This window comes from Syzygium oleosum, unplaced genomic scaffold, assembly GCF_021117445.2.
Source record: "Syzygium oleosum isolate NSW1041296 unplaced genomic scaffold, Sole_v2.1 Sole_v2.05, whole genome shotgun sequence".
In the NCBI taxonomy this organism is placed as follows: domain Eukaryota; kingdom Viridiplantae; phylum Streptophyta; class Magnoliopsida; order Myrtales; family Myrtaceae; genus Syzygium; species Syzygium oleosum.
Genome location: NW_026607489.1, coordinates 15,079,416 through 15,107,119, shown reverse-complemented (window position 1 = coordinate 15,107,119; position 27,704 = coordinate 15,079,416). Strand labels below are relative to the sequence as shown.

At 40.2% G+C, this 27,704-nt stretch overlaps 1 protein-coding gene across 1 annotated transcript; it reads left to right on the top strand.

The window, feature by feature from the left end:
• The first annotated feature begins 21,165 nt into the window (after positions 1 to 21,165).
• On the top strand, positions 21,166 to 26,884 carry LOC130138231 ((-)-germacrene D synthase-like). The gene is made up of 6 exons (XM_056311672.1): positions 21,166 to 21,340; positions 24,022 to 24,310; positions 24,668 to 25,040; positions 25,130 to 25,348; positions 25,744 to 25,841; positions 26,772 to 26,884. Exons 1-6 carry the CDS (start codon positions 21,200 to 21,202, stop codon positions 26,882 to 26,884), a joined length of 1,233 nt encoding a protein of 410 aa, XP_056167647.1. The 5' UTR covers positions 21,166 to 21,199.
• Positions 26,885 to 27,704: the final 820 nt, after the last annotated feature.

Sequence of the window (27,704 nt, the reverse complement as noted above, 5' to 3'; positions counted from 1 at the left end):
TATCAAAACGTAAAATTACAAAACTGCCATTTACTAAATTAACCTATAAAAAATACTAAAAAAATAGAAAAACCCATCTAAACGACCCCGAATCGCGAAAATCCATCATTAGTCACGGCCAACAGCAGTGAGTATTGATCAGCACGCCGTTTCGCTTCAGCTGACCAAATTTGAGCTCAATCCAAGATCGTTGACTTCGAGCCCGTCGGTTCGTCTAGTCGCATAACGGGTCCACCGGTCCCCCAAGGTGCATCACAATAAGAACAAGAAACAACAATTACCTAATTCAATTTTTGGAAAGGTTTTATAAATATTGAGCTAATTTAGGAGGCCTCTAGTATTGCTGAGTTTTATCTTTTCTAAAAAACAGATATGGCTGCGCCACTGTCCTTCTTAATGCGAAATGATCCTGCACTCAAAATTGTTTCAGGCTACTTTCCAAACCAGCGATGGCCTCATTCATTAGTTCATACGAATAAACTATAGATCTCTCTGAACTGAACTCTGTTTTCCCCCTCAAAAAATGTAAAACATATCACTCGTACAAGTTTTGAATTAATTCCAAACGCACCATCATCGTCTACGTCTTATTCCAAGTCAAGACACACAGCGCGAGCCGATCATGAGCTTTTTTTCTTTTGTGCACTACACGTTAGTGACATGATATATCAATCAGACGTCGAAATCAGATGATATTGTCTAGATTCACTCTATCGTATATATAAGAAGTCGTTGAATAAAATGCAAGAAACGAGGATATAAATCGGACATTAAATTTATATGGTCGAATTATCACAGAGTAAATTGGCTAAACCACTCGGGTTTAATTGCAACCAACAAAATGAACTCACGGAGTGCACCAAGACACTCTTCAACTACGATCCGAGAGCTCCTAATATACTGGAGGAACTCTTACGTAAGAGAGTTCCTTATGCAATTAAACAAATCCATGTGCGGCAGATTTTCCTCATGAAAAGAGGCATCGGTCATTAGGCCGGCCTATCCCATCATACGAGGGGTCGAATTATCATCTGAAGTCCGAGGAGATTGTGCTGCAGTATTGCAAGTCGGTAGACCAAGTGGCTGACATGTTTACTAAGCCGTTGAAGATAGATTCCTTCCTTAAACTTAAAAGAATGATCGGCATGGTCAAGATGAACTCGGCTTAAGGGAGGCTATTGGAAATCGCAAAGGATTTTTCAGATCTCAAGGAGACTCTTCGTAACCCAAGTTCATCTTGATACTTGGAATCTAGAAAGTTGTTACCTAGGAAGTTATGTCTTTCAAGATAGCCTTTAATGTTATGAATCTAGACATGTCTGTTCATGTGACTAGAGTAAACGTAGAGTCGTGTGTTAATCCTATAAATATGTGCGTCTTGTAATCTTTTTTATATACAAGTGAATACAACAGTATTTCAAATTTTCTTCCAACATTTGGTATCAGAGCCAGTTGGCTAAGTTTTGAAAGATCTCGAGTCAGATGGATTCCGTGAGTAGTGCCAAGAATGTCCAACCTCAACTCCCAAGGTTTGATGGGAAGAATTTTGAGCATTGGAAGATCCAGATGGAGGTGCTATTCGGATTCCAGGAGCTGACCGAGATTATCGAAGAAGGATTCGTCGAGCCAGAAGCAGCGGCAGATTCGACAACGGAGGAGCAGAGGACGATAAAAGAAAATCGTAAGAAAGATCGCAAGGCTCTCTTTTACATCTTTCAAGCGATAGATTCATCAATCTTTGAAAAAGTGGCGAATTCGAAGACGGCGAAGGAAGCATGGGATACTCTCATCAAAATTTACAAAGGCGTTGAGAAGGTCCAGAAGGTTCGGCTTCAGACTCTTCGTCGACAATACGAGCTCCTTCAGATGGAAAAGTCGGAGTCCATTTCTGACTATTTCTCACGCGTATTGGCTCTTGTCAATCAAATGAAGGCCAATGGTGAGACTTTTGGTGATCATCGAGAAGATTCTTCGGACGCTAACGTTGCAGTTCGAATATATTGTGACTTCCATTGAAGAATCCCGTGATCTCTCAGTTTTGACCGTGGATGAGTTGATTGGCTCTCTACAAATGCACGAGCAATGACTCAAGGAGAAGTCCAAGACGGTGGAGGAGGCTCTACAAAGCCAGTGGGTGTTACCCGATGAAAAAAAAAATCTTTCTACTCAAAAGAAAGATAAAAGGCGGCAGGAGAAGCAACCTCGACAACAAACAGATAAGTCCCATATTCAATGTTTTAATTGTAAAAAGTATGGGCATTATAAATCTGAGTGTTGAAGTAAAAGGATTGGTGGTCAAAAGTTTCATGCTAAAGTAGCAAGTTCTATCGATAGATTTGTTGAAAGCAATGATGAGCATGGTAATGCTCTTTTATTCATGTGTAATGTTTCAGTGGAGAACCAGAAGAATGTTTTGTACTTAGACACTGGATGCAGTAATCACATGTGTGGCGAGAAGGAGTTATTCTCGAATTTCGATGACACCTTTCGTTCGGAGGTGAGGTTCGGGAATAATGCAAAATTTCCTATCACGGGAAAGGGGAGCATTAAAATCAAAACAAAAGATGGGTCGGTTCAAAACATTTCCGACGTTCATTATGTTCCCAGTCTTCGAGAGAATCTCTTGAGCATGGGATAGTTGTCCGAGCTAGGCTATCACATGATCATCAAGGATGAGGTTTGCACGATTCATGATGGCAAAGGAGGATTGATTGCAAAGGTAAAAATGGCCCAAAATCGCCTTTTTCCTTTGTGTATTAATTATGCTACGTCATGTTTTAGTGCCTCAATGCAAGATTCTTCATGGCTTTGGCACAAGCGGTTCGGACATGTGAATTTCGACAGCTTGAAGCTGTTGTGTCGAAAGAAGATGCTGCGAGGTCTGCCCGAAATTTCTTCTCCAAAGGAGATATGTGAATCATGTGTCATTGGGAAGAAGTCCAGAGAAAGCTTTCTTTCAGGAAAATCATGGAGAGCGTCGAAGCCATTGGAGTTAGTTCACTCCGATCTCTGCGAACCGCTTGGTGAATCGTCGAATCGCGGGTACAGGTATTTTGTTACCTTTATCGACGACTTTAGCAGAAAAACATGGGTTTATTTCTTGAAGTAGAAATCCGACACCATCGATACTTTCAAGGAGTTCAAAGCCTATGTCGAAAACCAAAGTGGGCACAAAATTCGGATTCTCCGAACTAATCGTGGCACAGAATATTTGGTTGGTGACGGCTTCTTCAAGCAATGCGGCATCAAGCATCAATTGACAGCATGATATACTCCTCAACAGAACGGAGTAGCGGAGAGAAAAAACCGCACTATTGTCGAAATGGTACGTACTATGCTTTGTTCTAAACATTTGCCGAAGCATTTTTGGGCGGAGGTGGTTGCTTGTACTGTTTACTTGTTGAACAGATGTCCCACTAAAGGTCTTGAGTTCAAGACACCGACGGAGGTGTGGAGCGGTCGAATCCTTTCAGTTCAGCATCTTCGTGTGTTTGGGTGTATTGCTTATGCCCATGTGCCAAATGAGCTTCGTAAGAAGCTTGATGAGAAGAGCGAGAAGTGCATCTTCCTCGGTTACAGCAATGAAACCAAGGGTTATCGGTTGTATAATCCGGTAACGAAAAAGGTGGTAATCAGTCGAGATGTTACCTTCAACGAGGAAGGTGAGTGGACTTGGAACACGGAAGAAAAGAAGCAGTTTCGCTTTGTCCTAGATGAGGAGGAGACGGTTCAGCCCGATTCATATAGTCAATCTGAACCAATAGCGGCTTCGGTGGAACCAGGTTCGATAGCAGATTCGATAGTAGAGACTTCGACAGCAGTTACTTCATCGAATTCTGTTGAAAATCCTATCGAAAATCTTGCTGAAAGTTCATCACGTCCACGGCGAGAACGAGTTTTACCGGCTCGTTTGAAGGATTGTGTTTTGTCCAATGATGATGATCCCTCTGATGAAGAAATTATCAATTTTGCTCTCTTTGCAGATTGTGATCCGACAAAGTTTCAGGAGGCTTCCCAAGATAATGGTTGGGTTCGCGCGATGAATGATGAGATCCACGCGATTGAGAAAAATGATACGTGGGAGCTCACATCTCTCCCGGAAGGCAAAAAGTCCATCGGTGTGAAATGGGTCTATAAGACCAAGTACAAGCCTAATGGTGATGTTGATCGGTTGAAGGCTCATCTCGTAGTCAAGGGTTACAAACAAAAACCCGGGATTGACTATTTTGAGGTATTTGCTCCAGTTGCTAGAATGGATACCATTCGTATGATCTTTGCCTTGGCTGCTCAGAAACATTGGAAAATACACCAGATGGATGTCAAGTCCGCATTTCTCAATGGCGTACTTGAGGAGGAAGTGTATGTGGATCAACCTGAAGGTTATGTCAAGAAAGGACAAGAGGGCTTTGTCTACAAATTGAAGAAAGCTCTTTACGGCCTTAAGCAAGCACCGCGAGCGTGGTATACCAGAATTGACTCTTATTTTCTGAATCATGGTTTTACTCGATGTCCTTATGAGCATACTTTATATGTTAAGAATAGCTTGAACGGTGAGATGCTCATTACTTGCTTATATGTCGATGATCTCATATTTACTGGAGATTGTCAAGAGATGATTTGTGATTTCAGGGAGGCTATGACTCATGAGTTTGAGATGGTAGACATGGGTCTGATGTATTATTTTCTCGGCCTAGAAGTTACACAATCGGAGGATGGTATTTTTATTTGTCAACAAAAGTATGCCAAGGATATTCTTGAGCGTTTCAAGATGGCTACTTGTAAACCAATCAGCACTCCCATGGAAGAAAGGTTGAAGTTGACAAAAGACGGAAGTGGTTCCAAAATTGATCCCACGTATTTCAAGAGGCTAGTTGGAAGTCTGAGATATTTGACTTCTACTCGGCCAGATCTTGTTTTTAGTGTTGGGATGGTAAGCAGATTTATGGAGCATCCTAGACAATCACACTTTCAGGCAGCGAAAAGAATTCTGCGATACCTTACCAAAAAAAAAAAAAGAATTCTGCGATACATTAAAGGTACTGTGAATGATGGTGTATTCTACACTGCTTCTGATAATTTTCAGCTTGTGGGATATAAGACAGTGATTGGGGAGGTGATATTAAAGAAAGAAAGAGTACTTCCGAGTATGTTTTCTCTTTAGGAAATGGAATTTTTTCTTGGGCTTCAAAGAAGCAGCGGGTGGTTGCTTTGTCTAGTGCTGAAGCGGAATACATAGCAGCAGCTTATTGTGCTACTCAAGCAGTTTGGCTGCGTTCGATGCTCGTTGAGTTACAGCATAAGCAAGAGCATTCGACGGTGATTTATTGTGATAATAAGTCAGCAATTACCCTTGCAAAGAATCCAGTCTTCCATGGAAGAAGCAAGCACATTGATATAAAATACCACTTCATTCGAGATCTAGTGAAGTCCGAGGAGACTGTGCTACAATATTGCAAGTCGGTAGACCAAGTGGCTGACATGTTTACTAAGCCGTTGAAGATAGATTCCTTCCTTAAACTTAAGAGAATGATCGGCATGGTCAAGATGAACTCGGCTTAAGGGAGGCTGTTGGAAATCGCAAAGGATTTTTCAGATCTCAAGGAGACTCTTCGTAACCCAAGTTCATCTTGATACTTGGAATCTAGAAAGTTGTTACCTAGTAAGTTATGTCTTTCAAGATAGCCTTTAATGTTATGAATCTAGACGTGTCTGTTCATGTGACTAGAGTAAACGTAGAGTCGTGTGTTAATCCTATATATATGTGCGTCTTGTAATCTTTTTTATATACAAGTGAATACAATAGTATTTCAAATTTTCTTCCAACATCATCACTAAGGATATCGTCTTCTTCCCTTTTGTCCCGTATAATAAATGGCCATCATCTCATCTGTGTTCCTTTCTTCAGCTGAACGAAGCTCTCTCTTTTAGTCAGGATCATCACGGTCTCTCTTTTTTTCTTTCCATACACAAGCTACACATGATGGAGTGGCGTCATGGCCATTGACAGGCCATCATTGCATTTCCGCCCAACAATCTTGAACGGTGGTTGATACATAATTCCAGTCGAGTCGGGTTTCATGACAAATATAAAATACATGGGGAAGAAGATGCTTTGATAAATTAAGGGATAAATCTATGAGAAGTTTTAGAACTTGTCACAAAAGTGTAATTTAGTCCTATAATTTTAAAAAAATTTAATTAAGTCCTAAAACTTGTTACAAAAGTACAAATGAGTCCTAAAACTTTTAAAAAGTGTAATCAAGTCCTAAAACTTGTCAAGTTGATCCAATCAATTACTTTCGTTGATTGCCCTTTTTGAACATTTTAGGACTCGATTGCATTTTCGTGATAAGTTTTAGGACTTTATTGTACTTTTTGAAAGTTTTAGGACTCGATTGCGTCTTCGTGGCAAGTTTTAGAATTTTATTGCACTGTTTGAAAGTTTTAGGACTAAATTACACTTTCCTGATAAGTTTTAGAACTTTCAGTGCACTTATCCCATAAATTAACTATTGCCTTTTCTGTTCCTTAGAAAAGGTGAAACCGATAAGGAGTTATCAATAAAAGTGAATGCGGCTCTTTGTCTCCTTCTCCTTGAGATTTTGTGAGTTGTGAGTGTTTCACCTTCAAATTTATTCCAACAAATTGACTACCAAAAAGAAACACATGGGGAAGAACGTGCATAGCAAAATAAACGTGTTTGCCTTTGCAGTTCCTCAACCTTTCTGACATAGGGATCCTCTAGCCTATAAATACCCATCAATAAGGTTTGGACACTCCCAGAAAAGCCTCTACCCTCCCATCTTCGGTCCGACACCTGAATCTAGGAAATAGCAATAAAAATATGTCTCTTTAGATTTCAGCGATCCCATCTTCTCCTCCCGCTCAAGAAAGAAGCCCAGTCGCTGAACGCCGGTCGGCAAATTTTCATTCAAGCATATGGAAAGATTACTTTCTAAAATATGCTTCTGACTCCAACTTGACGGTAGCATTTACATTACTCTTTTTCTTAGATTACTTTCTGATAACTTTTCAGTTGTTATGTCGCTTGAAAACTGAGAGCATAAAGAATATCTTGGAACATTGAGGATCGTCCCACAGCATTTGATAAGAAAAAAGAAAAGAAGTCCTATGCATGTGTTGGTCCTCACACGATTCAAAATTTCTATGCGAACCTTGTGGCATGCACATATGACTTAACGAATGGAGAAAGAACTTCTCTACCATCAATAAACCTAGTCTTAATGGTATAATCTTTTGGTAATTTCAGTTCATATTTATCGTGGTTGATCGGGTAATAGGCAACCTAATATGTTTCTTGCATTCTTCCTCAATTTATGTCAATTTCCTCTAATTTTTTGTTGGACTTTCAATTTTATATTGATCGTAGAGTTCCCATGGCATAGTAGAGGAACAAATTGAGAGATTGAAAGGAGAAGTTAGGAAGATGTTGACAGGTGCTATAAATAAGTCATCGCAGAAGTTGAACTTGATCGATCAAATCCAATGCTTGGGATTGGCCTACCATTTTGAACTTGAGATAGATGAGCAGCTGGAACAAATCCATAGAAGCTATTTCGAGTTTCAATGTGGCGATAACGACGAAAACCTACACACCATCGCTCTTCTCTTTCGATTATTACGGCAACAAGGTTCAATGTTTCATGTGGTATGTAGTGTTCCAATTTCATTGATCGATGAGTTGGTGAAATTATATTGCAACACTAGCTTGGTAATCCATTGATTGATTAGAATGAACAAATAATATCACATACATGTTGAGTTTACTCTGATGTTGATTTCTTTATTCATTAACCTGTTTTTGTATATAATTCTCTTATCTCGAGTTTTTCAAATTTTCTCGCTTTGAAAGGTGAATAGTTCTTTCTCCTGATTCCTTGGTTTTTTTTCTTGATTCCTCGGTTTAGTATGTCATTTTTCCATCGTTTACAATTGATCTAGCTATTGAACATGATGCTTTTCACAACATCTATGATAGTTGCTTTCCCACATTCCGTTTGGCCATACAGAAATCTTTAACAGGTTCAGGGACACCGAAGGGAATTTCAGCAAATCGATCATCGCTGACGTGCAGGGACTATCAAGTCTATTTGAAGCTTGCGATCTGAATTATCACGGTGAAGATATTTTGGACGATGCACTCGCTTTTACTATAACTCAACTTGCATCAATTGATAAAAGACAAGCAAGCCCTCATCTCGAAAAACAAGTGAGTCATGCCCTACATCAGCCAATCCACAAGGGTCTGCCAAGGCTTGAGGCGAGGCGTTACATTGAATTCTACCAAGAGGAGCCTTCGCATAATGAAGTCCTACTCTCCTTGGCTAAGCTAGATTTCAACTCATTGCAAGAGCAACACCGGAAGGAACTTGGCAACCTTACCAAGTTAACTTCATGATAGCATGTCTGAAGTAGCTAGATGTTCTATCAACTCCAGATTACCGTACATTGATTAGTGTAATTGCAATCTATCCTAAATCATTTGTACGTAACAAGAGTGTTTACCACTTTGGATCATCGGTCCAAAGTACTAGCTACAATTCCATCATTGATGTGTTTGCCTTAAACGGGATTTGTTGGTAAACTGTAGGTGGTGGAAGGATTTAGATATAGAGAGGGAGTTCCCATTTGCTAGAGATAGGCTTGGGGAGCTGTATGTCTGGATGTTAGGAGTTTCTTTCGAGCCGGAGTATGAGATCGCTAGAGGAATATTAACCAAAATGATGATCATCATTTCCATTCTCGACGACATCTACGATATCTATGGCACATTGGAAGAACTAGAACTCTTCATGGAAGCAATTGAAAGGTACAGTTGGCTCTTGGAGGCTTTTCTCAGTTTCCGACTAAACTTCCTTATTGTAAATTGCTCAACTGTTGATTATGATCAAGTTTTATATTTTCTAAACGTGAACTCAGGTGGGATGTCGATGCCAAAGAAGGATTGCCAAAGTGCATGCAGGTGTTTTACAAGACACTTCTTGATTTGTATGATGAAATTGGCTATGAACCGACCGGAAAAGGAAGATCCTACTGCCTCTTCTATTTAAAAGAAGCGGTAAGCCATTTGAGGATACATCAATCAAATACGATTTTTAATCTATCCACTTAAAACAGAATATCGAGCTTTTTGATAAGGATGAGAGACTGTCATACATCTAAATCCACCAAATACATTAAAGCTCGAATATTGATGTAGCTTTACGTTTGATAATGACTTCTCAGATGAAAATCCAAGTGAGAGCCTACTTGGCCGAAGCCAAATGGTTCCACCAAGGCCACGTACCGACGATGGAGGAGTACATGCCCGTTGCATTAACATCAATTGGCTGTGAATTGACATTTGTGACAGCGTTTCTGGGAATGGGAGAGATTGTAACAAAAGATGCTTTTGACTGGTTATTATTCAGCGACCCCAAGTTAGTGAAGACTTCGCAAGTAATCAGCCGGCTCATGAACGACATTGCTGGACACAAGGTATACAAAAGCTATACCAGCGAACAACATCATTTTATCTAGATTTTGTCTCATAGGTTCTATCAATGGGAGAAAAAAATAGTTTCAACAATATATATGTGTATTTTTAATAGCTTGAGCAAGAGAGAGGTCATGTGGCATCTTCGGTGGAGTGTTTCATGAAACAATACTGAGTTATGGAGGAAAAGGCAAAGGAGGAACTCGGCAAACAAGTGGCCAATGCGTGGTTGACACCTAAATTTTGGCGTATCATTTAGTGTAATTTGCATAGAAAATTAGGGTTAAATTTTAACCCCTAAACAAAAATATTTAGGTTGCATAACATATAGTTTAAATTCATTTTAAATTAATTGCATTTTGCATCGGACCGGCGGTGACGAACGAGCTTAAATTTCATCGAGAGACTGCTCGCTCGGAAGGCAAGGCGGGAATTACAAGTCAAACGGGCTTGGTTGTTTTAATTTGAGTTTAATTCAGCATTATGCTTAATTAAATAAAAGCCCAAGATAAATCAGCCCATTTAAATTAAATTAAACCTAAGCCCAAGCCTAAGCCCATTAGGACTATAGAGCCCATCTAATTGACCTAGGTTAGCATTATATAAACATGTTTAGGTCAGATTTTTAGGAAAAAAAAAAAATCGTGAAAAGAGGCGGCCATACACCCATTGACATTCACGGCTTCAATTCACACACAAAAAACGAGAAAGAAAAATCAAAGAGAGGGAGAAAGTCAGAAAGCAAGAGTCAACAAAGAGAAAAAGGCAGCCACCACTGGTCGCTGTCTTGCCCTTGCCCGACGTGCCCAGCTCCTCATCAGCATCCCATCAAATTTCTGCTCTAGCGTTTGCTGTCCATCACGCTCAGATTTCCGGAGAACCTTCTTCGCGTCCAGCCCAGTTTCGATGCCGTTGCTGCAGCTTCTTGCAATCTCGACGAGTTCTCCGACGTGTCTGGCTACCCTTTGTTGCTTCCGACGCTGCTGTCCAGATTTGGTGGAGTTCCAAGCTGTCCAGAGCAAACCAACGCTCCTGCATCAATCCAAGTGAGCCTTTGGTGACATTAACTCAGCAACCCCAGAGAAGCTTTGCAGATCCTTAGCTGTGTTCAGTCAAGCCCAACCGCGAGTCATTCCCGGCGTGTCCTTGCCACGAGACGCCCGTGAGCACCATCATTGCGAGCTACCAATCCCAAACCGTGCACCACCACCGTCGTTGGTCCGTTCGCCGTCGCCGTCGCCGGACGCACATTAGTGATTAGAGCGATAAAATGGATCCAGATCGCATGCATAAATATTTTTGAAAAGAAAAGGTACCGAAAGGGCGTTAACTAGATCTACAGCGTAACCAAGTCCCGAGCTAGAATCTAGTTCGTAGGAATAAAACATATCTCCCTATGTTTTATTTAGGTTTCTAATCAACCTACCATAAATTGATTAGTGGCGACTCCGAGCATAAAAACTTTTGCATGTTAAAAAACTTAAACCCTAAGTTGCGGATGGTAGGGCTTGGGAGGGCCGAGTTAGGCTTAGTCTTAACAATCCATTAGCGAGAGAAATTTTAGGTCGCGACAGCGTGAAGGACATTAACGAAGAGCTGCGCCGTCCGACCGTCGTTCCCGGGGTACTCCTCTTGCGAATTATCAATCTTGCCCGATCCATGAATGCGGTATATGGAGATGGCACAGATCAATACGTGAATGCTGAAACTATTTTCAAAGAGTATGTGACTTGTCTGCTCGTCAATCCATTGCCAATGTGATGGATTGGAAGAACAAGATGAAGTACCAAGCCATCATCGATTGCGTTAGACATTTTCGAATCTGCTTTGCGTCCAATTTGAATTGTGTTTTTAACACTCGATCCTTGCTCTTCTCTGGCTTGAGAGCCCCCTTCTTCTTCCAGTGGATTTCGAATAAAATAAAACAAGAGGAGTCTGTAAAAAGTGTGACATTGGAATATATTAATGTTCTATACTATGAGTGGTTCATTTTCTTGATCAATATCAAAGATTTTTCATTCGACATATGCTTATGACGGTATTAGTACACTGTGACCAGCATAAATTACAGTACCTAATGCTTTTTCTCACTGTGCTATTTGGCACAACAAACAATTGGGTTGATTCTAATTTGTCTGCCCCTTGTAATTTCATGGTTGTCTCCGTCAACCTTTTGTAATTTCTCTTGTTTCAGTCAACATCTTATACTCTTGTCCTTTTCGTATTGGATGTCCGAGCCAAAATTCCATCTCCCATTTCTGATCGTATCGAATTCGGCACATGTGACATCACATGCTCACTTTCCGTCGATTAGTGAGTGCAAAATAGTCAGTTCCGTTTATAAGGTGTTAACCAAGACCGAAAAATTCCACAAAAGGGTTCTTCCTATCGCCAAAGAAATGTCTTCAAAGTAAAACTTCAGTACGAGAAATCGAGGTCAATCTGATTGTACGTTTGGTTTTCTTCCGACTCATTTTCAGTTTCCAGGTAGCAAGAGCAAAATCCTTGATTGAATGTGAATAAAATAAGCTCACTTATACTTCGATCTGCAAGCTATTGACATTCACTTTTTTCTTTAAATTGTTAGATATGTAGGCATCTTGACTTAATTAGCTCAAGGGCCACGGTGCACGATTCTTTTGCTTGCGAACTGTGCAGCACTTAGGTCTAGGATCACTTTGTTTGTCGTAAGTAAGCCTTGCTCTCACTCTCACTCTCACACTCAAGGAAGGGAATTTTCAGAGAGAGAAAGTATAGAGAACCTCTAGAGAATTCTTGTATTGCTCAAATGAAGTGAATGATACAAATGAGGGGGAGAGGTTCCCTATTTATACGAAAACCTCTCTAGTTACAACTATTGATCTTCTACACAATCTAACGACAGAAGATGTCAATCATTGTCTAATCTATCTGACGGTAAATATCCACTTGATCTAACAGTGGATGATAGTGATCCTCATCACATTAATTCAATGGGGGAGCTCTATCCAATGGTTGAGAATATCAATCTTTGTCAAGTAGATCCGACGGTAGAGATTGAGTCCCCTTGCAATCTAACAGCTTTGATGAGCCTCTTTGGATCAATGATGTAGAGTTCCTATGGATTGATGACGTGGCACTCTTTGATCCATGACATTCTCCCCCACTAAATCCGCAACGTACTCATTGCCTTGTTGGGGAACTGTTGGATTTGATCGGGGAATTTCCATAGAGACTCTGCCGATTCCCAGCTTGCTTCACTTTTAGGTAGCCCTTTCCACTTCTCCATATATTCATGAAGATAGGGATAATTTTTTCGATGAACATACCTTTCGACGATGATGAATTCGATCTCCCGATCTTGTGTGACTCGAATTTCGATCGGTGCTCGATGTGACCTCGTGCGCTTGGTATCCTCTGTGTCTTTGTGATACGGCTTGAGCATACTGGCATGGAACACAGGATGAAACTTAAGCTTCGGGGGAAACTCAAGCTTGTAAGCAACCATCCCGACTCATTTAAGAATTCATAAAGGACCTCTGGTCTCCTCTTGTTATCAACAAATTTCTTCATTTGTTTGGTTGCCTTGTGAAGACATGATCGGGCAAGGTCAGTCTCCTCTTGTCATTCCTTGGCAAACTTGAAAATGGAAGGATTACTACCATTATACCCCGTGGCTATGGCATTTGAGGTGAGTGGTTGATGGCCCATCAACATCTCGAATGGACTCCGGCCGGTTGACTCGTTCTTGTGTAAGTTGAACGAGAATTGTGCCACATCAAGTAGTTTATGCCAATCCTTTTGGCTTGCACTCACGAAATGCCGCAAATAGAGCTCGATGAGGGCATTGGTCTGCTCTGTTTGTTTGTTGGTTTGAGGATGCATGCTTGTGGAGAAGTTCAAATCCGACCCAAGTAGTTTGAACAACTCCATCCAAAACTTGCCAATGAATGGTCCATCTCGATCACTAACAATATTCCTCATCGAGTCATAGGAACATTTTTGTTAAGCATTTTTATGAGATATCAATCATTGTTAAAAATTAGGGAACATTTCAGGTACTAAAAAACTATATTCTTTGTATTTCCGAAAATACAAAGAATATATCATTTTCACCAACATAAGAATACAATCCACTCCAGTTGACAAGAAGAAAAAACCTCTACAAGGAACCAACATGCAAGTATCTATCTACAGATCTTACCCTCTTAAATCGCTAACTTGGATTCATCGGCCAATGCGTGAACTTACCCTAGTTCCCGGGACGCAACAAACAGCCAAGTTTGTGGTCTATCGTGATCTTGAGCGGCGCAGGTTCAATCAATTGTGAGGTTATCATTTGATTCCACTTTGATCACTCAACTGGTGATTCCTCTTTACCTGTCAACGTTCTATTCCAATAACAAGTTGTTATCAAAACTCATTCTACGAAAATAATTTAGTTTTTCATTGTAGAGAGACTGAAGCTAAATAAAAAAATAATAATTGAATGAACAAATTTATACTGTTTTTAATTTATGTTTTAGGATCTTGCCATTACTGATATCTCGGTTATTTGATATAGGACGCGCATTATTTTTTGTTTTGTCCACTCATATTAGATATTAATGATTCTCATATTATAGAAGTTCACTTAAATTCTAGTATCTGTTGCATGATTTGTCGACTTATTTATCTAGCATGATATGCATGATGCAGCAAAATCTACTTTCTATACAAAAAAACTCCCATTACGGAGCAATCTGGCCTAAGAAAAACATTTATGCCACTTCATGGATGGTCAAGCTGTCTTCAGAGCACCTCTTCTGGGACGGCTCGCATTAAAGCCGACGTCCATGTGTTGCTGCGGGGCTTTTACCATAGCAATGAGTAAAGTGGGAAGAGATTTCTCAAGGAGCTTTAGTGATGGAAGAGACGGTCACTAATTCATATCTTCTCACACGAACGTAATATCCGTCCCTAAATGTCGGCCAAGGGCTCCAAAAACTGTCTCAAATTCTCTTTGTCGACCACCGGAAAGTGCCAACCCCAACATTAACTGGAGACGGTTTTCTAGACTAGTCCCATTCTAGATTTCAAGGTGTGCAGATAGATTTCAGTTTTTAAAAATTGGAGAATCGGTTCAGACGGATAAGTTTCGAGAACAAATTTTGGTGTTTTTCTTGTTCTATGATGAGTGTGTAATTTAGAACCACTAGTATGAACTTTTATTTCTGGCAATATCTATAATTGAGATTTTCACTTTGTTAATGTTTCGTATTCTTCGCGTTTCTAAATATGAGTTGTAGTTAGCAAATTGTAGCAATAAATGGTGGTCATTGGAAGTGATGATTTATGCAATCGTTCAATAAAAATATAAATGGAACCTGGATAGATTCTATAGCCAACTTTGAAACATGTGATAAGATAAGGTTTCAAAGTATGCAATGTAGGTTTTAGGTTCCAAAATTTTGGAAATCGGATCGACGAGTAGATTTCGGGTCACGGTGAAACTTGGACCGACTTTGAAACTGCTCATTCCTATCCGTTTCACCATAGCCTACTCCGTCGTAATTCATGGAAAAATCAACTATGAAGAAAATTATTCATATCACCGCTTGGGTGGCGCTACTGAGCAAATTTGATATCCCTGAAAGTCTAGAAAACCGTCTCCAGTTAATGTTGGGGTTGGCACTTTCCGGTGGTCGACAAAGAGAATTTGAGACAGATTTTTGGAGCCCTTGGCCGACATTTAGGGACGGATATTACGTTCGTGTGAGAAGATATGAATTAGTGACCGTCTCTTCCATCACTAAAGCTCCTTGAGAAATCTCTTCCCACTTTACTCATTGCTATGGTAACAAGCCCCGCAGCAACACAAGGACGTCGGCTTTAATGCGAGCCGTCCCTGAAGAGGTGCTCTGAAGACAGCTTTGACCATCCATGAAGTGGCATAAATGTTTTTCTTAGGCCAGATTGCTCCGTAATGGGAGTTTTTTTTGTATAGAAAGTAGATTTTGCTGCATCATGCATATCATGCTAGATAAATAAGTCGACAAATCATGCAACAGATACTAGAATTTAAGTGAACTTCTATAATATGAGAATCATTAATATCTAATATGAGTGGACAAAACAAAAAATAATGCGCGTCCTATATCAAATAACCGAGATATCAGTAATGGCAAGATCCTAAAACATAAATTAAAAACAGTATAAATTTGTTCATTCAATTATTATTTTTTTATTTAGCTTCAGTCTCTCTACAATGAAAAACTAAATTATTTTCGTAGAATGAGTTTTGATAACAACTTGTTATTGGAATAGAACGTTGACAGGTAAAGAGGAATCACCAGTTGAGTGATCAAAGTGGAATCAAATGATAACCTCACAATTGATTGAACCTGCGCCGCTCAAGATCACGATAGACCACAAACTTGGCTGTTTGTTGCGTCTCGGGAACTAGGGTAAGTTCACGCATTGGCCGATGAATCCAAGTTAGCGATTTAAGAGGGTAAGATCTGTAGATAGATACTTGCATGTTGGTTCCTTGTAGAGGTTTTTACTTCTTGTCAACTGGAGTGGATTGTATTCTTATGTTGGTGAAAATGATATATTCTTTTTTATTTAGTTGGAATTTTTTTTAAATTATATATATATTACCGATCCGGTCAGGCTGGGTGAGTGGCCGATTCCACACCTAGAACCGAAAACTGGACCGGTACTCACCGGTCTAGTAAATTGGAATCGGGAACGGCCGATTCCGGTCCGATTTGGTTCTAGGTAGTCCGGGCAGTTATCAATTCATTTGCACACTCCTAGTATGATGAAACTATGTTATGTCACAACCGAATTGTAAAGTGTCGTGACTTTGCACATTTTGTCATATCGTTTTGAAGACGCTGCACTCCAAAAAATTGAGCAAGAAGGTTTTTCAGATACTGTTGTTTTTTATGTTCCCGGAGTACTCGGGCAAATGTTGTAGTTATAAAAAGTCTACCAATTTCTTATAAATGTCGATATCTTTTTACATAGTCCTAGGTGCAGCAGAAAGTCAAACGGGCTCAGAGTATGAATGAAAACGAGATCAGTTAATCAAATATGAGAAAAGATGTTAACGATCACACGTGACGTTAGCATAGTACACGGCATCGTGAAGAGGAGTGAAACTTATCTCGAACCGATTTCATAAGAACCAAATCAATTACAGCCGCTGAACATGCGAGTCACCAGGCGTACAAAATCGTACATGGCCGATGGACCTGGTTTGCATGTCCTGACCCGATAGAGAGGGAGGTAAGCCTTGCATGGACTCGGTTTCATTGATCCAGATACATCTCGATTGGTGGTGATCTTGTGCGACCCACACACGGGGGTCCATACGATCGACGAGCGCTATGGTTCAAGTTTTGCGTGGATGCGAATCTAGACAAGTATTTGTCAAAAGGCGAGGCTCTCGGAGGGCACAGATGGCGTCGTCGGATTGGTCAGAGAAGTGGCTTGCGACAGAGGATTGGGGATTGGTTGGTGCAATTCCCACTGCGAAGAAACACAAGTCGGGGCCAGTTGTGAGACAATTATTATATGAGGCCAATCAGGTGAACGTCAGCTCATCCGACTCCACCTCTTTTTTTCACTTTGCACGACCACTGAAGCTTGTTCGTGATCCCACTCATCAGAAACCTTTTCCCTTACCTCGCAAGCATCAACTCGAAAGACCCACTTCCTCATTTAAGTGTGAGTGTGATTTCATTCTTGTTAGATCCATGAATTCGATTAAAGTGTTTCACAAGATGAATAATTTTTTTTTTTTTTATGACCCAGGGAACCCCCGCATGGCCGACAGCCGGGAGGTAAACCCTGGGGGCGACACGTGCTAGCCACCACACACGTGCACGTCGGCACTAAGTCACCCTGCGGCACCCGGGATTCGAACACTCAACCTTTTGCGAGAGGAAGAGTGCGCGCTCCAGCAGCGCCACCCAGGCGGATGATATGAATAATTTTCTTCATAGTTGATTTTTCCATGAATTACGACGGAGTAGGCTATGGTGAAACGGATAGGAATGAGCAGTTTCAAAGTCGGTCCAAGTTTCACCCGTGACCCGAAATCTACTCGTCAGATCCGATTTCCAAAATTTTGGAACCTAAAACCTACATTGCATACTTTGAAACCTTATCTTATCACATGTTTCAAAGTTGGCTATAGAATCTATCCAGGTTCCACTTATATTTTTATTGAACGATTGCAGTAAATCATCACTTCCAATGACCACCATTTATTGCTACAATTTGCTAACTACAACTCATATTTAGAAACGCGAAGAATACGAAACATTAACAAAGTGAAAATCTCAATTATAGATATTGCCAGAAATAAAAGTTCATACTAGTGGTTCTAAATTACACACTCATCATAGAACAAGAAAAACACCAAAATTTGTTCTCGAAACTTATCCGTCGGAACTGATTCTCCAATTTTTAAAAACTGAAATCTATCTGCACACCTTGAAATCTAGAATGGGACTAGTCTAGAAAACCGTCTCCAGTTAATGTTGGGGTTGGCACTTTCCAGTGGTCAACAAAGAGAATTTGAGACAGTTTTTTGGAGCCCTTGGCCGACATTTAGGGACGGATATTACGTTCGTGTGAGAAGATATGAATTAGTGACCGTCTCTTCCATCACTAAAGCTCCTTGAGAAATCTCTTCCCCACTTTACTCATTGCTATGGTAACAAGCCCCGCAGCAACACAAGGACGTCGGCTTTAATGCGAGCCGTCCCTGAAGAGGTGCTCTGAAGACAGCTTTGACCATCCATGAAGTGGCATAAATGTTTTTCTTAGGCCAGATTGCTCCGTAATGGGAGTTTTTTTTGTATAGAAAGTAGATTTTGCTGCATCATGCATATCATGCTAGATAAATAAGTCGACAAATCATGCAACAGATACTAGAATTTAAGTGAACTTCTATAATATGAGAATCATTAATATCTAATATGAGTGGACAAAACAAAAAATAATGCGCATCCTATATCAAATAACCGAGATATCAGTAATAGCAAGATCCTAAAACATAAATTAAAAATAGTATAAATTTGTTCATTCAATTATTATTATTTTATTTAGCCTCAGTCTCTCCACAATGAACAACTAAATTATTTTCGTAGAATGAGTTTTGATAACAACTTGTTATTGGAATAGAACGTTGACAGGTAAAGAAGAATCACTGGTTGAGTAATCAAAGTGGAATCAAATGATAACCTCACAATTGATTGAACCTGCACTGCTCAAGATCACGATAGACCACAAACTTGGCTGTTTGTTGCATCCCGGGAACTAGGGTAAGTTCACGCATTGGCCGATGAATCCAAGTTAGCGATTTAAGAGGATAAGATCTGTAGATAGATACTTGCATGTTGGTTCCTTGTAGAGGTTTTTACTTCTTGTCAACTGGAGTGGATTGTATTCTTATGTTGGTGAAAATGATATATTCTTTGTATTTTCGGAAATCTCTCTTTGAATGACCCTGCAATAATAGATTCAAAATAACGTGAATGAAGTAGTAGCTGTTGGAAAGTAAAGAAGGGTTTCTTTTACCTGAAAAATGAGGATGTCAAGCAGAAGTAACACCAGGCACAACTACAAGGGCCGGTGTACAGACATCGTTTTTTCTCAGCCACATATTTAAGTCCTCTTCCTCAAGTGTCATTTATTTAGAGAGAGCGATGCTACTGAGTCGGGAGGGCCCAATGAAAGCTTCCTACAGGGACTTGGTCATGTAGATTTCATTATTAGTGTAACAGGAGAATCACACGTTTGGATGTGGACCCAGCTTCTTCCATGGCTACCATGGTCTCTGGGCCTATAGTCCCTGTAACTGTAGCTCTCAACACATTCAAATGAGCTTTCCAGAGTTTGGCACTCTTAACTGGTAGTTACTGTCTAAAAGCAATGTGAAAATAATTTGGAAGACCAAAAGCTAATAGTTTAGAGGCAGATTTCTTGAGTGCTTTGAGACGTGGGATGGTCCAAATGCGATGAGCTAAGAAAACACGGTGAAATCGAAAGAGGGAGGAGCTTGTGAATGACCGGACCAAGAACAACGAGGCCAATCCACGTCCACATGAAATGAAGTACCTACGCTCTCTGCCATGGTCAGACCTGATACGTCACGCGTCGATGTGGATTCGAAGTGCTGCACATGTTTTCACAAAAATCTTCACGTTTTATTCCACGTCCACCATCAACTTCACGTTTTATTCCACGTCCACCATCAACTTCACGTTTTATTTCGAAACCAAATCAGAAACCACACCACATGATGATAGACATCTCCATTCTTAATCAAGTGGCAGCACTGCATGGGGCCGTGATAGCGAAAAGGGTGTCGGTAAAACACTTTCATCGCTCAGCTATCAGTTGACTGTTCTATCTACATATGGGAAAATATGGGGCGGTGCAATCAGCTAAGGTTGCGCATGGCAACTTGCCAAATAGTATTTGATTCTGTTCTTTTGTTCCCAGAATCGGTTTGGGAATAGAAATCCGTTTGTTTAATTTTTTGATTCTGGGCACAAATTCTTGCAAATTTGTGCCCAGAATCAGTTTTGGAGCAGAATCAAGAATAAAAAAAAAGTAGCTTCTTGATTCTAGGAACAAAAATGAGAATCAGTTTTTTTTTCTTCTTCTTTTTCTTGGTTTTTAATATAGCTTCTAATGTCTGGTGTGAGAGCCACCCTCGCCGTATCTGGCGATACTAAAATATTTTAATTAAAAAATATTATTAATAAAAAAATTTTACCAGCCATGGCCAGCGACCAGGCCATGACGAAAAAAAATAAAAAACATATTATTAATAAAAAAAATTTTACCGGCCATGGCCAGCGACCAGGCCATGGCGAAAAAAATAAAAAACTATTTTCAATAATAATATTTTTTATTAAAATATTTTACCGGCCATGGCCAGCGACCAGGCCATGGCAAAAAAAATAAAAAAAAATAATTTCAATAAAAATATTTTTTATTAAAATATTTTTTAAAAAATTATTAATAAAAAAAGTATTTATAAGAAATTTTTTTACTGGCAATGGCCAAAAAAATAAAAAAATTATTTTTAATAAAAGTATTATTAATTAAAAAATATTTTATCGGCCATGGCCAAGGAGGAGAAAAAAAAAGAAAAGAAAGAAATATTAAAATATTTAAAATGTTATTAAAATATTATTAATAAAAAGAAATTTTATGCCATTACCAAACGCATTTCTGTTCTTTTACTATTTCAGGAATAGAAATTTTGGGCCGTTCTAAACGCCTTCAATCTCGAGAATCGGTTCCGCACATAATAAAAAGAATCATTTCGATCGAATGCATTTACGGTACGGAATGGTTGCCATGCACAGCCTAAGCTTCTTCCAAATAGGTATAACCTTCCTGTCCGAAACAAGTGAGGACAAAGCTATGATGGGAAAATGAAAGGTGGAGAAGCAAAACACAAAAATGCATGATAGCTTGGATAGTCTGCACCATTTGTAGGTGAAAGAGCCTCTCCAAAATTCTGTACAGTACACATGTTAAATGCCGTCGATCAATTGGCCCGACAAAACCCGATGATAATGCATTTACTAAGCAGTTTCTTGCCTATAAATACCCATTCATAAGGTCTTTGGCACTCACAGAAAAGCCTCGTGCTCTTCATCTATATTGATCAAACATCTGAATCTCATTAGAGATAGCAGAAAAAGATATATGTCTCTTCAGATTTCAGCAATTCCATCTTCTCCTGCAGCCCAAGAAACAAGCCATGTGGTTGAACGCCGGTCAGCAAACTTTCACCCAAGCATATGGGGGGATTACTTCCTCAAATATGCCTCTCGCTCCTACTCAATGGTAGGAATTTAATACATTGCTTCTGACTCAACTATATATATATTATGTGAATAGTAATGGCATAGCACGTGAAAATATGTGTATATATCTGATGTAACACACACTATCGATGTCACAAAAAAGTAATTAATTTCAGCCTTAACATGGGTTAATTTAGATGTCCAATTTCGGAATCCAATGGTAGGATTAGCGTCACTAAAATGCAGATGTGGTGGATGAGATTGATTAGACACTATGAAAGAAAGCCACCCTTTTGCGAGGGATAGGCTTGTTGAAGGCTACTCCACTGTTTTAGGGAGTACATTTTCATGATGAATTTGTCCATTACCCAACGATGTTTATTCTTCAGCTGCTTAGAATCTCGATATTTGATAATAATAGTTGAACGCATAGATACGAAACTTTAGTAAATATGGAGCAAATAAATAATGTGAGTTTCACTCTAGATCTACATGATTATTGATGGGGATTAACTTGATTTACATTGATAGACCATACAATACTTTTTATATGTATATGGCACAATTTATAACTTTTTTCCAAACCCAAAGAAGACTATGTATATCTAGTTTAAAAAAAAAAAAAGAGAGATGAAGTTATGAACACTTCGAGTATCCTACATAGAACTCTATTTTGGAATTCAGTGGGTCATGGTTCAATACCGTGGTTAAAGATCTGTTGCCTCTTATTATATAAATGTAATTACCAAAAAAAGTCATAAACCTATTGAACCTGTATCAATTTAGTTTTAAACCTTTTAATTGTGCCAATTTAGTCAAAAATATTTTCACGTTTTGCTAATTGAGTCTATTTGGTCAATTTTAGTCAGAAATCGCTAACATGAACGCTAACCATTTTACGTGGCACGACTAATACTGACGTGAATAAATTTTAATATTTTTTCAGTTATTTTTATTTTTATTTTATTTCTTTTATTCTTCTCTTCTCTTTTCCTTTTTTTTTTTTCACTGTGGCCGTCGACACTGAGCGACGGCCACGAAGCCCTCGCCCGGATCTGGTCGAGGCAATCACGGCCACGGGCAAGGCCAACCTTGCATAGCTAAGACCTTGCCGTCCGCCAATGAAGGCGACCATGGCCTCACTAGCCGCGGGTAAGGCTGCCTTCACCTAGTGATCGGTGAGCTCCAATGACCCTCACTGACCGTAGTGGGAAAAAAAAAGAAGGAAAAGAAAAGAAAAGAAAAAAGAAAAGAAAAAAATTTTAAATTTTTTTTAAAAATTGTCCATGGCTAAAGATTTGTTGTCACTTGCTGTAGTCACATAGGATATCCTCATCATAGGATGAAGAGATGTGTTCATCCAACTCTAGTCCTCACCGTACCAATTCCAAACCCCACCAGACCTCTCTCTCTCTCTCTCTCCGATCCTCCTCTCGACAGCAACTTGATGTTGCATCTCCTGTTGCCCTCGCCACTGGCGAAGTTGCCTTCGCCGCCTCCAAGACGAGCCTTGGCGACATGTCTGAGCCGCACCACCGTCTGCCATCGTCCTCATCATCTCCAGGCTGATCTCTCTCTCTCTCTCTCTCTCTCTCTCTCTCTCTCTCTCTCTCTCTCTCTCTCTCTTTGAGATCTTGACGTCGCGATTGAGTCTCGCGGCGATAGAGGAGCCGCCACCCTCCATGGCCATGGAGGTTGAGCTTATAGATCTGGAGGCATTGGCTCCGAATCTAGAGGAGGCAGCCTCTCACAGGCCGGGAGAGATCATGAGACCGCTTGAGCTCCACCATCGACATGGACATCGAGAAGAGAGAGAAAGAAAAGAGGGAACTTGCTATTGGGTAGGGGTGAGCAAGATGGACCACCCAAATTGGGACCGGAAGATGGACCACCCAAATTGGGACCGGACCGGACCGACCGGTTTGGTCCGGTTCCTGGAAATATCAGTCCGATTCCCGGTTCCTAAAAGTAGAACCGCTTTTCGAGTTGTCCGGTTTCCGGTTCTAGGGTGGGAACTGGACCGATAAATATATATTTTTAATTTTTTCATATATATAATATTCAATATATATATAATATTTAATATTAATCCCATTGGAACTGATTGTTCAATTTTTTATATATATTATATATATTTTTCCAAGTTTTTCCACGGCCTTATGGGATCAAATCAGAACTACAAAAGAAAGAACGAAATAATCGGTTCCTGGTTCACAAATAATATTTAATATTGGTCCCATTGAAACTGGACCGGACCGGACCATCGGTCCGGTCGGTCCACAGTCCCAAGACTAACCGGTCCGGTCCCCGGTCCTAGAAACTGGGGACCGATTCTACCGATCTGATTCCCGGTTCTTGGGTTGGACCAGACCGGACCGGACCGGGAACCGCTCACCCCTACTATTGGGACGGTGACGACAGTAGAGTAGCGGATGTCGACGACGCTGGAGGCTGCAAAACATCTGAGCTCGTGGGAGGGTTACCTCCCCAATTACGCTGCTCCCCCCACTCATTGGTAGGACTCTTTTTTTTTGGTCATAAATGGTAAGACTTAAGTTGCTGCGCTTTTCTTAGCGTAATTTTATCGTTCAAATGTTGCTACAAACATCCATTACTTAAATAAGCCAAAAGCAACATTATAGGAATAGGTCTTGGGCCAATGAGCTTCTCATGCACCTAGTATCAGAGAGAAATTGACATGTTTTTCTCTATTATGCGTAGGAATATGGCCATGATCAGCAGGCGGAGCAAGAAATCCAGAAGCTGAAGGGCGAGGTGAAGAGGATGCTACACGTTGATGCAGACAAGCAGTCCCTGAAACTGGACATGATCGATCAAATACAACGATTAGGCATCGCATACCACTTCGCGAGCGAGATTGATCACGTGTTGAAACGACTTAATGAGACATGTTTTCTTCGCAACGATGGAGATCAGGATATCGACGACCTCTTCACGGCCGCTCTCCTCTTCCGATTGTTGCGACAACAAGGCTACCAAATTTCGGTGAGTTGCCCTTCCTTGTTTTTAGTTACTCAGCCACAAAATTTGATGATTGATATACTTTGATCTTTTCCCATTGTCTAAAACCGATCCTCTTTGCCTTTCTCTACCGTGGATTGAGGTCATTCGACAATCAATCACCTGAAGTTATAGACGACCCACCCAAGTTATTGCACAACAGGACCCCCAAAGCCACAATCCGATAAAAAATTGAACCCTCGTTCATATGTTGGTTGTTATTGTTACTATCTACTCTTCCAGTAAACCAAACGTCACCGGCGTTTAAGACCACTCGTGAAGAATCTTTCTGACTAATAGGGATGTGTACAATAGAAATCTTTATTTCACTGTGATCTATAAGCAGACATCTTTAACAAGTTCAAGGACACCAGTGGAGAGTTCAGTGAGAAACATGCAAGTGACGTACGGGGATTACTAAGTTTGTATGAAGCTAGCCATCTGAGTGTGCATGGAGAAGATGTTCTTGATCAAGCGCTTTCTTTCAGTTTAACCCATCTTGAATCCATTAAGGAGCAACTAAGCCCTCCTCTCGCAACACAAGTCCATCATGCCTTAGAGCAAACAATTCGTCGAGGGGTGCCGAGGCTCGAGGCCAGACGATACATCTCCATGTACGAAGCAGAACCTTCACATAACGAAGTCCTGCTATCACTAGCCAAGTTAGATTTCAACCATTTGCAAAGGCAACACCAGAAGGAGTTAGTTGATCTTGCAAGGTTGATCAATTATGCAATCGCATGGTTAAATTGTTTTAGTGTTTATACTCTATGGAAGGTTCATATGAATATTGCCATTTTACGTGTAGGTGGTGGATGGGTTTAGACTTCAAGAGGAAGTTACCATTTGCAAGAGACAGGCTCGTGGAAGGATACTTTTGGATTTTAGGAGTTCATTTTGAGCCCGAATTAGTGCTTGTTAGAAGAATGATGACCAAAATGATCGCAGTGACTTCAGTTCCTGATGACATATATGATATCTACGGCACCTATGAAGAGCTAGAGCTCTTTACTCAAGCAATTCAAAGGTTTGATTCGCATATCTGCAGCGCATGTAGCTTATTATTAAAAATACGTCCACGTTAGCTTTGGCCGTTCCACGTAAAACAAGCAGCATTCATGTCAGCAATTTAAGAAAAAATTGAAAAAGGTTTAGGATTAAATTGATTCAATTGAAAAGTTTACAACTAAATTGGCACAAATACAATATGTTTAGGTATTTTTTTGTACTTTGCCCTGAAATACTAGATGTGGCAAAATGTCTCTGAATCAATAACTTTGTGTATAAAAGATAAAGGAGTTGATTGATCCCTTTTCATAGTTATCATAAGGGTAATATAGTGATTCCCAAATCCTCATGCGATCTGAAGTTTAAAAATATCACGTAATGTATACCCTATCTTATAATATCTTATCATTTCAGGTGGGACATTGATTGCATAAATGAACTTCCAGAGTACATGCAAGTGTTTTACAAAGCACTGATCGATATCTACGTCGAAATTAGAGGTGTTAAAATGGGTCTTAAACCCATATATGACCCATTTAAAAATAAATGGGTCATATATGGGTCACTTTTATTTTAAAGAGCCAACCTTAAATGGGTTTTAAATTTTAAAGCTTAAAGATAAATGGGTCTAAATGGGTTGAGTTTGGAACCCATGTCCAATCCACCTACTAGACCCATCCACACACTCTCTCCCTCTTTATAAAAATGTTTTAAAAAAATCAAAATTTAATTATTTTTATTTTTTCTCTTTTTCTTTTATTTTTTATTTTTTCTTTTCTCTTCTTTCTTTTTTTTTTTTTTACTTCGGCCGGTGGTCGGCCACGGCGACCGGCCACCGGGGCGGGACGACCTCGCCGGAGGCCGGCGAAGCTCGAGGTTGCCGGCCTCGGGCGAGGCTTGAGCCTCGCCGATCTGGCGAGCCTCGAGCTCGCCCGATTCCTGCGACCTCGAGGCTCACCCGATCCCAGCGAGGTCTCGGCCTCGTCGACCTGTGGCGAGGCTCCAGCCTCGCCGATCTGGCGAGACTCGAGCTCGCCGGCCTCGAGCGAGCTCGACCTCGCCGGATCTGGCGAGGTGGAGCCTCGCCCAAGGCTAACTTTTGTACAACGCTCACTTTAGAGTCAAATTTTTTTTACAAATCACTTCATTGTCGTATTGGAGGAAAAACAATCACTTAAATGCATCCGGTGACAAATCCGGCAAAAAGTCTTACACGGCTCAATTAATAATATGCTAATTTCTACGTGACCTTTTTTTTATAAAAGAAGAAAGTTCAACATGGACGACGACTTGTCTCTCTCTCTAGCAAAAAATCACCCCGAGTTTCTTCATTTTTCATCGTCTTCTCATCATATTCATTCATTTCTTGAGTCACAGAGAACATCAACGATGCCACACTCGCCGGAGCATCCTCAATTATCCACCACCTTTGATCAATGCAGGAGCTTCTTCGAGCTACGCCAAAGCATCGAGCTTAGGCACGAGACCATCCTCTTTGGTGAACACGATCATCGCCAGTGCCGGTGCTCTCAGTTGCGGAAAAGGCTCTATCTAGCGATATAGACTCTTCATCATCACCAACATCAGCCACCCTTAGTTGCTACATGAATAACAAGTGCAGAAGTCTTGATTATACTAAAAATCACAATCTTTGGTTTCTTTTTCGCTTGCCACTGACGCACACATGCGCATTCCCATACTCGTGGAAGCTAAGCTTGGCCCTGCCAGATTATTTAATCAAACGAGACGAAAAGAAATGGCAAAGAAAAACGGAGGTGTTAGTGATATTTGCATATTTTCCTGATTTTGTATATCTCTTAGGATTATGCATATATCTCATTTAATAGTTCATGTCCTTGATTGATTATATTTGATATTGTGTTTATATTATTACCTTAGATAGCCATCTCATAAAGTCTATAAATAGACTCTTCATGTAATATTTTCCATATATTGAAATATACAAAATTACTCTTTTCCGCGTATCTCTCCAATTTCTCAACCGGAGAAAGGACAACGGGAAACGGAGATTGGATTTGCAGACAGATAGGTAAAACGAAAAACCAAAAATAAAAGGGCTTATTCTCTATCTCTCTCTAATCCACTATACAAAAAAGATTACTAAAAGCGAAAAAGGGAAGCGCAACTACCGCCATAACAACACATAACAACTGATTCTTCCATGAGCAACTAGATAGCCCCAGTATACGTAGAAGTGTAAGAATAGCTCCACAAAACACATAGTCGCATTCGCATCGTCATTTTCTCTTCTAATTTTAACAAGTGGAGAAGAAAAAGAAGGGAATCTCAAACAAAAAGCCATGGGTTCTGGAATGTAGCTCATCCCCAATCACCATCGTAAGATCCAGCTCTTA